Source organism: Mobula birostris, chromosome 16, assembly GCF_030028105.1.
Source record: "Mobula birostris isolate sMobBir1 chromosome 16, sMobBir1.hap1, whole genome shotgun sequence".
NCBI classification, from domain to species: Eukaryota; Metazoa; Chordata; class Chondrichthyes; order Myliobatiformes; family Myliobatidae; genus Mobula; species Mobula birostris.
In genome coordinates, this window is record NC_092385.1 from 41,829,339 (window position 1) to 41,848,955 (window position 19,617).

Below are 19,617 nucleotides of genomic sequence, written 5' to 3' on the forward strand. Positions count from 1 at the left end.
GAACAAGTACATGCCATTATGAATGAAAATATAAAGAGTTACAATGTGAAAATAAGGTAGTTTTCATTATTGATGCCAAATTAGGCAATTAAAATGGGAACATGACAAGCAATTGTGAAGCAAAAGAAATCAGGATTCTGTTAATGTGAAAGATTACAAGAGTTGAGAGTGCATTTTTGAAAAAATAAATATTAAACATATTTAATATGTTTAATATGATTTAATGAATTAGATTTTGGATTTGAAGAACAGGACAGTGAAGTGTACAAGGTGGGTATAATTATGACATTTAATAGACATTTGGAAAGGTACATGGATCGGAAATGTTTCAATGAATTATGAGCCAACACAAGCAAATGGAACAAGCTCAGTGAGGCATTTTGGCTGGCATGGGCATGTTGGATCCAAGGGACTTTTCAGGTGCTGCATTCCCTTTTGTGAAATGTACAAAACAGAGTGAAGGTAGGGAAGAGAAAATATACCTACAAAGGAAATATATTAAGACCATTTCCACTAAAGCAAGGATGATTTAGGTAGTTAGCATAAAGTAACTGCAAAAAATATATAGAAATGCTCAGCTTGTATCTGTGGAGAGAAATAAAGCATTGTTTCAGGCTGGTAACCTTTTGTTATTAAAGGGGAAAATTAGAAATAAACCAAGTTTGAAGATGCAAGGAACAGGGAAAACATTTGTTATAGTACTGAAAGCAGGAGCAATTAAATCTGAAAAGGACAGACACTTTTAGTGAAACATAGTAGCAATGGTAATCGTAAATGACCAAATATCAGAATGTGGCTAGTAAAATTGGAAGTAGCAGAGATCTTAGAGATTTAGCAGTACTGCTAAGGTTTTGTTAGGAAAGTGTGAATCGAAAAATAGTTATAAAGAACCTGAGGAGTTTATGCATAATTTCTTCATATAAAATGCAATGATATAAAAAGATTGCAACTTTCAAAGAAAAAGTTGAAAGGTAAATGATGCAGAAAGTACACGTGCCTGGTTATTGAGTTAGTTGTCTAGTGCTCAAATACGGCAGAGTTGAATACTCATTTCTGCCCAGACAGGTTAACTCAAACGGTAGCTCATTATTTCGAACAGCAGCTGGCATTTATACAGTGCTTTTATCATCACAAAATGTCACTTGCTACTGCATAGCAGTATTATGATACAGAATTAGAAAAATTGCATCAAGAAATACTACGGCATCTAACATACATTTAGTCAGGTGACACATATCAAAGTTGCTGGTGAACGCAGCAGGCCAGGCAGCATCTCTAGGAAGAGGTACAGTCGACGTTTCAGGCCGAGACCCTTCGCTAGGACGAAGGGTCTCGGTCTGAGACGTCGACTGTACCTCTTCCTAGAGATGCTGCCTGGTCTTCTGTGTTAACCAGCAACTCTGATGTGTGTTGCTTGAAGTTCCAGCATCTGCAGAATTCCTTGTGTTTTAGTCGGGTGAGTTGGTTCTAACTTACAAAGGAAAGTGTGGTAATGGACTTCTGGAGGTGAGGTTCGCAAGCAGGCGAGGGCACAAGGATCAGTATCAAAGACTGAGATCAAGGGCTCACCAAGTGCAAAAGCTGGAGAAGTACAGGGATGATGAAAGACTGGTTGAAGTGTTCAAAGTAGGAGCAAACGAGACAATTAAGAAGTTTGAACATAAAGAATAAGAATTTTAAATTCAATACATTACTAAATGTTATACCAATGTAGGTCCATAAACATTGGGTTGACGTATGAACAAACCTTTCATGCTAATACAGATGTGCAGTTACATGAAATAAAATTACATGATGTTAAAAGCACCTCAGAAAGATTGACTTTAATTATACAGACAGATAGATGTCCTGTGTTTGTCGGGAGAAGATTATTCAATAAAACATTATTTCTGACCATTTCTGGTGCTCAGATTGACATCCTATTTTTGAAATAAAGTTTCTAAAATGGTTAGTTGAAAAAGAATCTCCATATCATACTATACTTGCCCTGTGTGCATTTAAAAATTATCATTTAACACCCTCACATCATTTTCATAACAACACATTACAACAGGTCAGTTGCAATCACTTATGCAAAATAATGCTATTTAATTGCCTGATTTTTATGAGACAGATAAATGATATTTTCCAGTGGGATATATCAATATCTACTTGTATTTCAGTGATACAAATGGTAATATTGCAATTTGCATGGCTGTTATATTGGTCCCCTCTGTAATTCCCGTTTCAAATATAATATGCCACGACAAGTGAGAGAGGAAATACAATTAAGGTAAGATGCATATTGTGCAATGGCAGATTAGTAAATAAAAACATATTCAATCCATTTTAATTAAAACAGTGAAATTAAATACAAATATTTTCACTTTCCTTAGTCCTTATGGAAGGACTACTTAATGAATGTTCTGTTTAATTTGACTCATTCAGATGCAAACTTGTATTCCAATCAAGTTCTTTATTTCCTTTTCAAAGAACGATTGAAAGATGACTTTCAGCTTTATTTTTATTAAGATACTGATAAAGATAATGCCAGCAAACCTGTAATATGGTGCTGGATTCCCCTTTGCTTCACAGTTTAAAGTGGCCTTCCTTTCTTCAGAATCCACAGGAAACACAATGTCATTTGGCTCATGGATAAAAACTGGCCCATGTGGCTTGCCATTCTCTGTGTCAATAAAAAGAAAGACTGGATTAGTATAATAGTGCCATCAGTCACGGGAACCAACAGACACTAACGTAATGAAAAACCACAAGCAGAAAACACACATAACTTCCATTTATAGAATGAGAGCACGTACTACATGAGAAAGATTATAATTTTGTGATTCTTGTACTTCTGAACTCATGCTGTTTTTATTCCTTTTTATTATCCTTACATCTGTCTTTGTCTTGAATTATCTCAATCTTTGAGGTAGGGAATTCCAAAGATATACCCCTTCTGAGTGAAAATATTTTTCCTCATTTCAATATAACATGGCCTTTCCTTTTACTTTATTCCTTGTTCCAGATAACCATTTAGAGAAATATCTACCCACCTCAGCTTACCAAGCCCTGTGAAAATGTATGTTTTCTTGAGATCTGTCCTCGTTCGTCTGAATTCTAGAGAATACAATTCTAGTCTTCTTACAATATCCATTTATTTTTATATATAGTTAATACAACTTATAACCATTTTTTTCATGTACTGCTGCTGTAAAACAACACATTTCACAACATGTGTCAGTGAAAGTAAACCTGATTCTGACTCTGCTTGAGCTCTCCTCATAGTACAAGCCCAAAGTTTGTTGAACAAAGTTTGTCTAACAAAGTTTGTGTTCCGCACAATGACAGGCATATCTTCGTTTAGGTAAATAAAAAGCAATTGCAACTTCCTAATTCAGGTTTCTCCAAGACCCCATACAGTTTCAGTGAGATATCTGTACTCAGCTTCTCCTTTAATTAAAGCCAACATGCCACTTGCCTTTCGAATGACTTACTGCCAGCATATTGGCTTTCAGTAACTTGCTTATAAGGATACCCAGGTGTTTTTGAACATGGACGCCTTCCAATCTCTTACCACTTATACAATACTTTGCTTTTCTGTGTTGTCCCTATGTGTATGACTAGATTTTTTTTTTACCTCATATTGCATCTGCCAGATTTTGTCCACTGAACTCAGCTTACTTACATTGTTCAAAATCCTCTCTATTCAGAACCCTCGTCATCAGAAAATTTAGGATAATGACATTTGGTTCCCTCAGCTATGTTATTGACATAGATTGTGAAAAGCTGAGACACATATACCTGTTCACTATTCATCCCAACCAATCAAACTGAGCAAGATCTGTGTATTTTCCATTCTTTGCCTTCTGTATGAAAATCACTTCTCAGTCTATGCCAGTATGTTTCATCAAACATGATGTGTACTGACCTTGTTGAACAAACTCTCTGGGGCTTTATTTGAAGCCTTCTAGAAATCTAATATACCAATCCTCTTATCTGTGTAAATTATCATATCTTCAAAGAGCCTTAACAGACTCGTCGAGCATGACTTTCCTTCCACACCTTTATGCTGGGTTTGCTAATTTTTCCATTCTTTTCAGGTGCTGCAATATTACATTCTTCATTATAAATTCTGCTGTCTTCCCTAGGGACATTTAAGGGATTCCTGGATAGGTACATGGAGCTTAGAAAAATAGAGGTCTATGGGTAACCCTAGGTAATTTCTAAAGTAAGTATATGTTTGGCACAGCATTGTGGGCCGAATGGCCTGTATTGTGCTGTAGGTTTTCTATGTATCTATAATGGACCACTGGGCAACATGGTAGTGTAGTGGTTGATGCTATTATAACTTGGGCTGCTGGTTCTTGAAGTTCAATTCCTGTGTAAGGAGTCTCTGTGTGTCCTCCCAGTGGAATGCATAGATTTTCCCTGGCTGCTCTGGTTTTCTCCCACAACCCAAAGATGTACCCATAGCTTAATTGGTAATTCTAAATTGTAAATTGTGTTCTGTGATATCACACCGGAGGAAATATTGTATCATTTCTTAATGCATGCATTACTAAATGACAATAAAAGAGGACTGCGTGTCTTCATAATCTAATCTAACCTAAATTGCCCATGATTAAGTCGTGGTTAAATGGGGTAGGGCTGGAAGGGCTTACTCCACACTGCATCTCCAAATAAAAATAAATACATGATAGGCTCAGAGAACACTGGTGCCTTGATTTCTCTGTCTATTTTCTATAATAGGATCAATTCTGGAACATATAGGATTTTAGATGATGATAACCAGAGCTTTCCCTGTGATAAAAGCCACCTCTTTCAAAACACATAAGCGATTTATTACCAAAACACTATAAATGCTAACATTACCTACAAAAATTTGAATGATATTTATAAGTACAGCACTCTGCAATTAAGAAGTACATAATAAAGTCAATATAAAAATTTAAAATGCCTGAATGCTTTTGAATTACTGACTGTTGTCCAATTAACAGAGACAGTTCAAATAAACCATTCAGCTCATTTCTAAAATGCTACTTCTGCACAAACATGGATTAAATCACTCACAGCTGTACTAGCTGGTGTTTAATCAAACAGTAGTTATAAAGCAAGTCTACTTGAGATAATAATTAGTCCTCCCAAGGGTTATGAACTCTGTCGGCCTCACAAAAAATAAAACTTCAATCCAATTAAAAAAAATGTTATTAATGTTGTAGACCCTTTTTGTGATATTACCTGACATTCTGCTTCTTAAAGATTACATTTCAAATTCAGTTTTGATTTTTTTCTTACACATATTGGAGTATATCTTTATAATTCGTGTTCTCAGATTTAATTTTTATTTGTACAGTCTATCTTTTTTTGCGCATTGGTTGTTTGTAAGTCTTTGTTCATGTACAGTTTTTCATAAATTTAATTGTATTTATCTTTTGTTGTAAATGCCAGCAAGAAAATGAATCTCAAAGTAGCATATGGTTACATATACTTTGATAATAAATTTACTTTGAACTTTGGTTGTGGAGAATTTTAAACTCCCGATAAATACGGTCATCCATATACAAAATGTGATGTTAAAAAAGAAACTTGCAATTGGCGACCATTTTAATTCTAATCTCCATTCCCATTCTGACATGTCCGTCCATGGTCTCCTTTTTTGTACCAATGAGGCCACTCTGAGGTTGGAGGAACAATACTTTGTATTCCACCCAGGTAGTCTCCAACCTGATGGCATGTACATTGACTTCTTACACTTCCTGTAATTTTCCCCTCTTCCTTCTTTCCTTCTTCAATTCCCTACACTTAACTCTTACATCTTCTCTTCACCTGGCTATTACTATTACCCTCCCCCCCCCCACGGTGCCCCTCCTCTTTCTCTTTCTTCCATGCTCCACTATCCTCTCCTATCAGATTCCTTCTTCTCCATTCCTTTATCTTTCCCACCTATCACCTCCCAGCTTCTTACTTCATCCCCCCTCACCATCCTGGCTTCAGCTATCACCTTCTAGCTTGTACTCCTTCTTATTCTGGCATCTTCCCCTCCCGATGAATGGTCTCAACCCAAAACATCAGCTGTTTATTCATTTGCATAGATGTCACCTGCTCTGCTGATTTCCTCTAGCATGTTGTGTGTGCTGCTCTTGCAATAGCCAGGCTGCATTTGAAATTTTGTCCTTATATTTGAAATAATGAACATTGAGGGAATCAATTTGTTATAGTTGTTGAGGTATTTGGAACAAATAATCTCTACTTGTGTTCCTTTCAAGGATAAGCTTTGAAGTGTGGTATCATTAGGACAAAACAATCTTATCCTTTGCTAAATTTATCCACAACAACAATATATTAGGTTGAAATAATGCTAGAATCATCAATAAAGTCCATATAACCTGATTCTCTAACTATATTATTTTGACAGTTTTATCTCAACTATATACTTGATAATTTCCTTACTGTGATTTGTGCAAAAGCTCAGTGGGAACCTTCCCTTAATTTCAGCAACTAATATTAATTCATTGAAAAATATGGGATAGAATTCACTCTAGTTTTGGAAGAAACAGTATTTGCAGGTGCAGTTTTATCTTTTTGCATTGAAGCTGCTGTAGAATTAGAAAACCAAAATTAAAAGTGGAAGGAAATATATCATGCATTTGCAAGCAAATGACTTTATGGACAAGAAATATTTTTGATCAGTAATTGAAGGTCATTATGACCTTAAATTACTTAGTCGATGAAAATAGTCAAGCCAAATCTGTGCCATGTTTGATTTATATGGAGGATATCAGCAGAAAATCTTCTTAACATTTAATTATTTGAAAGAGATAGATGTTTCTAACTTAACAGAGCAGAAAGTGCTATGTATTATACAAAACATTCAGATTGCAATGTTTTACTGGAGATTCAAGTGAAGTTTGCATGTATTGCTTTATATGAAATTGAGATACAAGCTCAGTAAAGCTAACAGGGATGCCAAGAGACAATATCAGTCAACATTCAATTCCCAGACCAGTCATCAGTTATGGCAGAGTTTATATGCTATAATGGGCTATAATCAGGTAGCATCACTGACAACAGTGCATCTCTTCACAGTAAGCTGAATACATTCTATGCACATTTTGAACAGAAGCAGATTGAAATGTTACCTCCCACACCAGTAGCTCCAATGCACCTAAGCTCATAGTCACCATTGTGGACGTAAGGTCCGTCTTCTAGATAGTGAACCCATGGAAGGCAACTGGCCTGAATGGTATCCTTGGCCATGTCTTTAGCACCTGTGCGGATAAACTGGCAGGGATTTTTGCAGAGATTTTTAATCTCTCCCTGCTTTAATCTGAGGTTCTCACCTGCTTTAAGAAGACCACTATCATCCAGGTACCTAAGTCGAAAAAGGTAATGTGCCTTAATGATTCCCGCCCTGTGGTCTGACATCCACCATTATTTCTTTATTTTTCTTTAGTGATACAGCACAGAGTCGACCCTTTTAACCCTTTGAGCCACACCACCCCAGCAATCCCTGACAAACTTAATTAATCCTAAACTAATCACGGGTCAATTTACAATGACCAATTAACCTATGAGGTACGCCTTCGGACTATGGGATTATACTGAAGGACCTGGAGAAAACCCATAAATTCCACAGAGAGAAAGTACGGAAGCTCCCTACCGGATAGTGCTAGAATTGAACTCCAAACTCCAGAACACCCCACGCTGTAATAGTGTTGCACCAACTGCTAAGTTACTGTGAAGTGCTTCGAGTAGCTGATCATAGCAAACATTAATGAAAGACTCCCAGGCACCATTGATTTAATGCAATTTGCCTGCTGCCAAAACAGTACTATGACAAATGCCATCTCTCAGGCCCTACACTCATCTATGGAACTTCTGAACCGCAATGATACCTATGTTAGACTATGATCTATTGACAATAGTTTCCATACAGTAACTCCATTCATACTCATCTCCAAACTCCTAAACAAAGGACTCATTACCTCCCTTTGCAATTGGATCCTTGACTTCCAGATGAGCAGACTGAAATCAGAAAGGATAGACAGCACTACCTCCTCCATGATTATTCTCAGAACTGGCACCCAACAAGGCTGCATCCTTAGCCCCTTGGTCTGCTCCCTGTACACTAATGATAGCATGGCCAGTTACTGCTCCAACTCTATCTCCAAGTTTGCAGGTGATAGCACCACAATAAACTGTATCTCAAGTAAGAATGAGTTACAAGAAGGAGATAGAGAGCCCAGTGGCAGAGTGTACCGACAAAAACATTTCCCTCAATGTCATCGAAACAAGTGAGCTGGTATTAACTTCAGGAAGTGCGGCAGTGCACACGCTCCTGCTTGCATCAACGGTGCTGAGCTCGAGAGGATTGTGAGCTTCAACTCCTTAGGCATGAATGTCACTAACAGTCTGTGTCCTGGTCCAATCACTTTGCCACCATGTTCAAAAAAAGCTCACTGGAGCTTCTACTTCCTCAATGGGCTAAATGGGCTACTTTCCCTTAGACCTGACCAATTCTTATCGATGCACCATACAAGATATCCTATCTGGATGCAACACAGCTTTGATATAGCAATTGCTCTGTCCATGACTGCAGGAATCTGTGGGCACAGTTCAGCATATCATGGAAACTAGACTCCCTTCTTTGAACTTCATCTTCACTTCTTTCTGTCTTAATAAAGCAGTCACCATAATCAAAGATCCTACCCATCCCAGACAGACTCTCTTCTCCCCTCTCCTATCAGACCTGAAAGTACATATGACCAATTCAAGAACAGCTTCTGCCCCACTGTTAAAAGATTAATGAACATTTTCCTAGGATATTAAAATGGACTTTTGATCAACAATCTACCCCAGTATGACCTTGCATCTTACTGTCTACCTACACTGCACTCCCTCTCTAATGCAAGACTTTATTCTATTTTCTGTTACTGTTTTACTTTATACTACTTCAATATACTGTTGCAAAGAATTGACTTGAATGGACAATATGCAAGACAGTTCTTTCAATGTACATCTGTACAAGTGACAATAATAAACCAATTTATTAATTTACCAAGTTGCTGTCCAAATTATGGATAAAGAAGTAAGAGTGATTTATTCTTAACCTAAGAACATATCAGGACAAGTATGCATTGACTGTTTAAGTTATACATTATACATTTAAACAAAGAAGCAGAATATATAACATACACATTTTTATGCTCTTGTTTTGATTTGTTTTCTTTCACATCATAATTTAAAATGCATGGAATGATATTTTTGAAAGCCAATATTTTTGAAAGTCTTTCCAAGAATTATAGGAAGTTTATTATACCTTCTTCAAAATTAATTAAAAAATGACTTAACTTTGTGAAAACCTTTTTAAAATTCATTTAATTATCACAAGTATTGAATAGGTTTGATCAAATGACATTGAAAAATAATCAGAAAGAAATTTGTCCCTTTCAAATATTTTGACCACCTCCAGTCAATTCAAACTTTCAAATGGCTTAAACACTCTATAGGAGTTCACACTGGACTCAAAAAGAGAAGATACTGTCTGTGTAATTCATTCTGCATAATTGTGTATTGGCATTAGTTTATTATTGCCAAATGTATCAAGAGACTGTGAAAAGCTTGCTTGTATACTGTTCATACCAATCAAATTTGTGGTAGAACAAGGTAAAATAAAACAATGCAGAATTACTTCAAAAGCCACTAAAAAAGTAATAAATTGTAAGATTTGTTTTTACCTTAAATGAACATATGTATTTTTAGTGAGGTTTCTTGTAACTCTTTCCAAGCTGGACTCTTCCCTTGTTTAAAAACTCTGTTATTCTGTCCCTTGTCACAACTACAAAAGTATAATTGTGTACATTGACAAGTTTTCAGCTTAGCTGTAATGAGCAGGAATGTCTGACTGCTCCATTGAATATCTTCTAGATTATAAGGGCTAGCGGGTTCAACTCTGACACCTGTACTGTATGGGCAACGTTCAGAGCAGATATCCTTTCATCAATATTTTCAGAAACACACATGTGATATTTTCTGCTAACACTTCTGTGTGACATACCTATCATTTAAATATGGGAAAATGACACAAGAGCTTCTATCCCTAGTAGAAATATCCCATGAAGAGGTTGATGAAAATATTCCCCATCATGAAAGATTATTATTGTAATTTTCTATCTAGTTATTATAAATACTAGAATTATAACCTGTGAGCTTGTAACCATAAAGCATTAAGAATACACACACACACACACACACATTTGCATTAAAATATGACGTCGTATCTGTTAAATAGGGGCCGTGGACAATTCTGATCTGATGGAGAATGGACGTGAAAGCACAGAGGAACATCTGGAGAAATCTCTGAAACGCCCGTTCGCTGCTGTCATTACTGTGTGGTCAGGAATCTTTCGGAGGGTAGCCCTCAAAATCCCCGGCCTTGCCTGCTTCTGGTGACCGAGAAGGAGGTCGAATCGTTCGGACAGAGATGGTGCTCAGTATTCCGTGTCGGAAAGCTGATCAGAGCTCGAAGTTTTCGGATGACTCAGAGTCGAATTGTGGTTAGCATGGCAGGGAGAGTTTTTCTTCCTTCTCCCGTCTGCGTGGGATGTGGGACATTTGAGAAACTTTGAACTTTACTGTGCTCATGGACTTCTTCATCAGGTTATGGTATTGTTACACTGTTTGTAACTCTATGTTATAATTATGTGGTTTTGTCAGTTTTTTCAGTTTTGGTCTGTCCTGTGTTTTATGATATTATGATATCACACCGGAGGAAATAATGTATCATTTTTTAATGCATGCATTACTAAATGACAATAAAAGAGGACTACGTGTTTTCAAAATCATAAATAATCTAATTTTGTACAAAGTTCAACTGTTCAAAACAATACTGTTACAAGAAGACTCTGTAAAGCCATAGAAAACCCATCTGTGAATTTTTATTAGTTTGTGCCCATAATACCTTTGACATTTGCTGGTGCAAAATATCAGGGTAATAAAGTCACTAGATCTTGGAATCCCCAGACTAATGTCCCTTTGGTAAAGCTGTCTGAGTAAATATTTTCCTGTTCTACTAGTTCATTCAAGTTAGTGGGTAAAATATTCAATGCTAAGCTCATCTGAGTCCATTCTGAATTGTTTGAGTACACCCAGACTTATACATCAGACAACAATGACTACATTTGTTTAGGCTGCACATGCCTTTGCTTACATCTAATCTTGATTAACCTTATATGTCAATTAATTTCTCAGACAAAGTTTTACACTGATCTAGGAATGTCAGTGATTTTCTGGTGATATTACCTTAGAAGTATTAATTTCTCAGGTAATTATTTCAATTATTTAAGACATTAATAATTTGTGAGTACCATTTTTATGCAAATAAACTTTGTTATGATTTAAACTGTACATTCTGGATTCAGTAGAAAGTTGTTTCCTCAAGAAACAGGAAGAAAAAATGAACAAAGGTCTTGATGAATATATAATACTCTTTTAAAGAGCTGCACAGTAAGCTATGTCACAACCTCAGTCAGGCAATAGTCAAAGAAAATCGTTCTTCAACTTGAAATCTTTTTAAAAAATCACAAGTTATGCTGTTATCTCAGAAAACACCTGAAGTCATTTGTGGGAGCAGTAATATCACAGCTGATGTTAATAAAAATTAACAATAAATATTGTCAAGATGACATAGAAAATGTTAAAAGGAATAGAGTATGTTTATTGTCCTTCATTAGTCAAAAAATTAAGTTCAAGAGCCAATAGATAACGTTACAGATCTATAAAACTCTAGTTACATCACACTTTGAGTATTGTGCTTGGTGGTAGTCGCCTCATGAAAGGAAGGATGTGGAAGCTTCAGAGAAAATGCAGAAGAGATTTACCAGTATGCTGTCTGGATTAGAGGATTTGTCTTGTGAGGAAAGGCTGAGTGAGCTAAGGCTTTTCTCTTAGGAATGAAAGAGGATGAGAGGCAACTTGATAGGAGTGTATAAGATTCTAAGGGACGTAGATTGAGTAGATAGCCAGTGCCTTTTTCCTAGGGCAATAATGGCTACTCCCAGAGGAGATCCTTTTAAGTGGGTGGAGGAAGATTTAGGAGGATGTTGGAGGTGGAGTTTCTTTTACATTATGGAGGTAAGGGTTAGGTTGATTGCGGAGAAAGTATGAAGGTTAGTATAACATCATGAGTGAAAGGGCCCATACGATACCACACTGTTCTATGATCTATGATAAAATATAAGGCACCAAAAATAATTTCTTGTATGCCCCGGATAATAGTGTCATTGAAAGACACCAACATCCCTTATGACATCCTCTAAAATATGTCAGAATTTTTCCATTTCTGAATAGGTAAAAAAAATGAATGGGATATGTAGCTTTCTCATCAACAAAACAGTTAAGCCTGTTTAGTTTACTACTTCACACTGTGGTAATCACTTGCATTTTTCACATTTTCCATAACAGCTTTCAGTCAATTTGATTCTTTACATGTATCCTATTTCATATAACCATTTTATTTAGTTTCTTAATATTAAGTTCCATTCTTTCCTCACCTTTACACGCAATAGGAGAATCATGAGTAGATTGATATGATGCAAAATTATATATCTGAAAGATATCATTTTATGCTCTATATATTTTAGCTACAATTCACTAAAAATCATGTTCAATACCACAGTAATTAGATCAAATGATTGTTCACTGTAGTGTCAGCATAATTGGAGTTTAATGAATAATTAAGTTCCTCTTACAAATTAAAGCAGTGTATACTCATTTTACTTATCCTCCAGTGCCCTGGTTATAATTTACTGCTAATTGGTACTTGCACAAATTGGGCAAAAACTACTTTAATAGTTTCTCAACCCTGCACAAATAATTTTACAGAATTGAACACCTCTTACTTTATTCAAGTAACAAATCATGATAACCATTCATTTAAATTCAATCAGGCATGTAAAATGCTCTCAGGGATATACACACTCATATTTATGCCTGTAGTTGTACAGTCACTTATGTTTTCAGTTCTGAATTAATTTCACTACATTACAGAAGTTAAAAGATTTCTTATTTGAACTATGAAGCCAAATCAAAAACTAATAGTTACATATGTTGCATGACTTTGACATCAGAAAAGGTCTGACTTTGTTTCCATCAAGTAGATTTACACTGTCCAGTTTGGCGGCTGGAATTTTAGAAAGGTTTCACAAACATAGTCAGAAGTTTGAAGTCTGGCAACAGGCATTTATTCCCTCATGTTCTTCAGAGTACAAAATCACACACAGAGTATAACAGTTCAAACCATAACTGCATGATGTGATGGTGAATCTCTTGTTGAAGTTAGACAGCAGAATGGACCACTAAATTCTGAATTTGCTGCAAATACGTAATCTACACGAATCTCATAAAACGTGATGGAAAATTTGAAATACCTTGGAATAACAGTTCAGATATGATACATTTTAGCCAAAGTTTTCAGTCTGTATAAAAGCATTTTTGGGACCTCAGAAAATATCCCAGGATTATCTTTGGACAGAGGTGGAAAGCAATCCATCAACAGGCCCAATTTCTTCACCTTATTATGCAACTATTAGGAAAGCACATAAACTGCCTACTTTTACTATTAATAAGCAAATATTTTGAATGTTCTCACTGTAAACAAAATCTCCAAAATGTCCTCATCTCTATGGCCAGCTATTACCTCTCTAAAACTGCAGAAGCCAATTGACATTTTTATTCACTCCCACAATTTGCTGTATTTCATGATCAAATACATATCTTAGAGATCTCAGGAAGGAAATTAAATAAAAAATACTATCTTGACTCTTAGTAAAATTCGCTGGCTATTTAACAACTGGGATTCAATGTTTACATTTTCATGCCTTATGATAAACATCATCCAAAACATTAAGGTCTTTAATTTATCTGAATATATAGGAAGCCAATATGCAGCTTAATAAAAATAAAAATAGATTTTTTTCACTTTGCTGCTTCATCCTGAGGTATTTCAATAACTTGACAGTCTTCTATGGAATTATTAATGAAATACTTTCCGCTTTAAATAAAAGAAGTGTAGAAGCCAATCTACCATGCCCAACTTAGAAAGCGAAATTGATCCTGATTCACAGGTTTAGAATTTTCAAAGCATTAATTACTAAGACTTAATATAGACAAGAAGTATTTTACAAAGAAGCAGCAGAGAGATTAACACAACAGGACAAGGAACTCAAGATGCAATTTCACTTATCAAGTGCCTTTTCATCAAAATTAGAACTTATCATCTTTGTTGAATTAAACGTAACAGTCAAAAGTAGATTATTCATGAAGAAATAAACTATCTTTTAAGCATACATACAGGCAATCACAAAAGCAATATGGCTTAAAATACAAAAGAAATAGAAATAACTGGTATAGAGACACTCAAATATCAACACATTATAGTGTTTTTTTTTATATCCTTACACCAGAGTTCATGTTGAGGTGGAACTGAAAAATGTTAATAATAAATCAAATTTGTAGTAATGATACGTTCATAGTAACAAAAAAAATGCCAGTGGAAAAACTAAATTTTTATGGTAATCTGTAGTTAGGAGAAAAACTTCAGTATCCAACTAACTTTATAAATCATCAGACCCAAAGTTGCATCTATGGGGTATTGGGGATCAGAAAAGAATACCTGACAATTGATCAAATAGTATGAGCAAAAAAATCATTAAAAATTGTTAGTGACCGTTTCAAATCTCTGATCCTATTGGTCAGAACTTCATGACACTGATAAATTCTAAGTGAAGATTATTAGTTTATTTACAAGGGCACATACATGTAGTTTTTGGCATGTAAAATTCAAAATGACAACACCGTTTTTAGGAGACACCAACAAATCCATATGAATAGGATTTGCTTTCTTTTTCCCTATTATTATTTGCTGCATACACTTTCTTTGAAAGAGAAACTGGAACTATTAAGTAATGTTAGCAACATGAAAATGGCAATAGTTCATATATTTGTTTGATCACCACTTTAAAGATATTTTCTACGGATGTCACATTTGATTATGGATAGAAAAGAGACTTCAGTATCTTTACTTGATACCACAGTTTAGCAAAAATAGTGCTCTCCAAGGGTATTTTACCAGTTTTGCACTCCGTAAGTCTAATAGTGATATTGTATAAATGAGAACATTCATGCTCAGGATAAAGTTGATTGGGTACTGGTTAATTTAAGAAGCATTTCAGTGAAAAACCATTAAAAAAGTAGTGTTCATCACGTTAGCAATATGGTTCTTAGCGAGTACCACAAGTTGTTTTGAGGCATTAGATACTGTTTGTGATTTATCATAGGATCGACATACGTTGTTTTAGATGGAGCATATTAACATTCGATTTTTCAATCTGAAAAATATAGCAACATTGATGTTTTTAATAATCTTCCTCTAAATGGAACACATTCCCCTTCAACTGAACACACATTTCCAATGTACCTCAATTATACAGAAAATTATGATCACAATAAAAAGTATGAGCCTCAAAATGACCCAAGTAGCATTGTATCTCCTTCTATTTCCAACAAAATTACTTTGCAGAACAGTCAGCTATAATGAAGAATAGTTTTCCATGTAGCATGCTCTTTCTCTCTATCTTTGCTAGGCTTCTGTTCAATTCCGAGAAGCACCAGGTTAGCATGAGGTGGGTTGAACTATCCTTCCATCATTAGACTTATCCAAATATTCTCCTTTGTATTTTCAGTAATGATAATCAGATTAGTAAGAACATTTACAGTTGAGCTGCAGCTAAATATTAATTGACAAAATGGTTTACAATTGTATAACAATGTAATACTTCATTAAATAATAGCTAACCAGTGGTGTAGTGGCATCTGCACTGGACTTTGAGGTGTATGGTCCTGTGTTTGAATCCGGCCGGCTCCTTGCATGCTTTCTATCCGTGCTGGGTTGAGCATTGAGCTAGCTACTTGGTCTCGTAAAAAAACAGGAAAAAATGCAAAGGAAACAGCAAGGTTGCTGCCCAATGAATGCGTCACAAAGTGCAGAATGGAACAACAACAACAATTCCATTTAACAAGGTGGATAAAAATATGAAAAGGACCAATAAAATATAAAAATTAATAGAATGTAGGTGGATTATTTTGTCTCTGAATTTTTTCCATAATTTGATATTCATTTTAGAGTAAATGTCTCCATTCATACTGAAGGATGAAGGTGAGAAGCATCTGCAACAGCCAATACCTTCAAGTAGAGCTGCTGGCAGCTTAAGAGAATACCTTGTCAGTTTCCAAAGCAAATCTCTTAAATGGCTCCCTCTTCACTATGTGATCCACACACACATACACCATCATTTCTGTTGAGAGAATAATATCCTGTAGGAATGCATCTCCACTTATAACATGGAATTTAATAAAAAATGGATTTAACAATAATGGAAAATAGTCATATGGATGGTTTTCTTAGAGCATAATTCCTCTGTAACATGGAATGTCGAGGGATATGAAGAAATGACACGAAGGAAGAGTTGAAGCCAATATAGTTCAGCCATTTTGATAATTGAATATCAGAGCAGGCTTGACGCGCCTAGTAACCTTCTCCTATTTTCTTGTGCTCAGTTTTCATTGACTCTGAATATTGGCTATTAGATGAAAGAGCAAATACGCTGTGCCATTAACATCAGGGTGATTCCCATCCAGCTCAAATAACGGATGGTGTGAACAGACCTGGGAAACAATTCCTGGCTGTCTGCCTGGTCCAGCATAACCTAGCCTTTACTATCTTTGCTAATATTTCCAACTTAGAACAATCAAATAATATTATGTTATGAAAGAGGCAAGAGAATGAGAGAGAACATTGCTGTGAATGCCAGAAGGGTCTATTTGTTAATGTTATGATCTATGTTCTGTATGTTGTCTATTCCACTGAGATAATCTTGCAAACTCAAATCTAAAGTATACGATACATATTAAAAAGTCACTCGTCTTGAAACATACACCAACATAATTTGGTTAAATACGGGTTAAGTTAAATAATTTTTGGCCTAAATTTAACATAAACTAAGTCAGTCCTTGTGCTATGTTCTAAATTTCTGACCGCGGCTGTGGGTCCATGTAATAGCCATAGTTGCCTTTGAATCAGCAAGTAGATATTTTCAGTTAATGAATCAACAGAAAGAAATTCTGACTGTATACTGTACTTCTTTTGATTAATATGATCAGAATAATTTCTTTTCCATGCACAAAATCCAGAAATTGATACATTGGATTTTAGCAGAAAATATAAAGCGGAAGAGGGTGGCTAAAGTCAACGTAGGTCTTTTAGAAGACGAGAAGGGGAAATTGATCTTGGGTGATAAGGAAATGGCTGAGGCATTGAACGACTACTTTGTGTCGGTCTTCACGGTGGAGGACACGTCTAGTATGCCAAAGAACGATGTTATGGACAAAATGGGAGGTGAGAACCTTGATAAAATCACTGTCACTAAAGAGATAGTGATGAGCAAACTAGAGGGCCTGAAGGTAGATAAGTCCCCTGGTCCTGATGGGATGCATCCCAGGGTGCTCAGGGAATTGGCGGAGGTTATAGTAGATGCGTTGGTAATCATTTATCAAAACTCTCTAGACTCTGGACAGGTCCCGGCAGATTGGAAGACAGCAACTATCATGCCACTTTTTAAAAAAGGATGTAGGCAAAAGACAGGCAACTATAGGCCAGTTAGCTTAACATCTGTAGTCGTGAAAATGCTTGAAGCTGTCATTAAGGAATAGCAAAATATTTAGAAAGGAGTGGTTCCACTAGACAGACGCAACATGGATTCAGAAAGGGCAGGTCCTGTTTGACAAACTTACTGGAGTTCTTTCAGGATATAATGAGTGCAGTGGATAGAGGGGAACAGGTGGATTTTGTATACTTGGATTTCCAGAAGGCGTTCGATAAGGTGCCGCACAGGAGACTTATAAAAAACGTACGGATGCATGGAGTCGGAGGAAGTGTATTAGCATGGATAGTGGACTGGTTAACCAATAGAAGGCAGCGAGTTGGTATAAGTGGGTGTTTCTATGGTTGGCAGTCATGGTGAGTGGGGTGCCGCAGGGGTCGGTGCTGGGCCCGCAGCTGTTTAGCATTTACATTGATGATTTGCAAGAGGGGACTGAATGTAGCGTAGCAAAATTTGCTGATGACACTAAACTGAGTGGAAAAGCAAATTGTACAGAGGATGTCGAGAGTCTGCAGAGGGATATAGATAGGTTAAGTGAGTGGACCAAAGTCTGGCAGATGGAATATAGCATTGATAAATGCAAGATCATGCACTTTGGAAGGAATAATAGAAGAACAGATTATTATTTAAATGCTAAAAGATTGCAGCATGCTGTTGTGAAGAGGGACTTGGGAGTGATTGTTCATGAATCACAAAAGGTTGGCTTGCAGGTACAACAGGTTATTAAGAAGGCGAACAGAATGTTGGTCTTCATTGCTAGAGGGATTGAATTCAAGAGCAGGGAGGTCATGCTGCAACTGTACAGGGTACTGGTGAGGCCGCACCTGGACTACTGTGTGCAGTTCTGGTCTCCATACTTGAGGAAGGATATACTGGCTTTGGAGGCAGAGCAGAGGAGGTTCACTAGGCTGATTCCAGGGATGAAGGGGTTAACCTATGAGGAGAGATTGAGTCGCCTGGGACCATAGTCTCTGGAATTCAGAAGAATGAGAGGGAATCTTATAGAAACATACGAAATTTTGAAAGGGATAGATAAGTTAAGTAGGAAAGTTGTTTGCATTGGTAGGTGAGACTAGAACTGGGGGACATTGCCTCAAGATTCAGGGGAGAAGATTTAGGACAGCAATGAGAAGAAACTGCTTTTCCCCAGAGAGTGGTGAATCTGTGGAATTCTCTGCCCAGGGAAGCAGTTGAGGCTTCTTCACTAAATATACTTAAGATACAGTTAGATAAATTTTTACATAGTAGGGGAATTAAGGGTTATGGGGAAAAGGCAGGTAGATGGAGCTGTGTTTACGGACAGATCAGCCATGATCTTGTTGAATGGCGGGGCAGGCTCGATGGGCCGGATGGCCTACTCCTGCTCCTATTTCTTATGTTCTTATGTAAATTTAGCAAACATAATTTCTGATTCCTGCACAACCAACAAATTACCACAACAACAATTTCCCTTCTCCAAGCGGAAGGTCATATTCATTTACACTAGACACTTTTTTCAGTGTTCACAGACAACAGAGGGAGCAAGTCCATTCAAACAATTTTTTAAAAAATATTTTACACAATGGCATAGTGATAAATAAATTGGCTGGAATTTTCTGTGAACAAGCAATTCATCATTTCACAAATAAGAGTTAAAAAATACTTCATTTACTGGAGATTTTGGCCAATTGTGTTCACTTTCTTGAAGTTTGTTGAATACGTTGCTTTCTAATGAAGGGCCTTCCTGGCCCTGTGAGCTGACCTGCTATTCATACCGCAGTTGTGCATTGTTAGTTGGTTGACATTTCTCATTATTCACGTCTCCTCAATGGTAATATTGTAAAGTAACCAGTATATTTTTAGAAGTTTCCTGACACATTTTGCATCATATTATGAGGTGTACTTTTTCACTTCACCCTCTCCCACTGTGCTCCATAAC

At 36.3% G+C, this 19,617-nt stretch overlaps 1 protein-coding gene across 3 annotated transcripts in view; it reads right to left on the reverse strand.

The window, feature by feature from the left end:
- Nucleotides 1–19,617, reverse strand: part of LOC140211113 (contactin-4-like) — a 2,284,382-nt gene that overhangs the window by 869,219 nt on the left and 1,395,546 nt on the right. For all 3 annotated transcript variants that reach the window (XM_072280600.1, XM_072280598.1, XM_072280599.1), the window contains one exon: nucleotides 2,539–2,665. In XM_072280600.1, coding sequence (XP_072136701.1) covers nucleotides 2,539–2,665 — 127 coding nt within the window. The remainder of the gene's footprint in view (nucleotides 1–2,538; nucleotides 2,666–19,617) is intronic.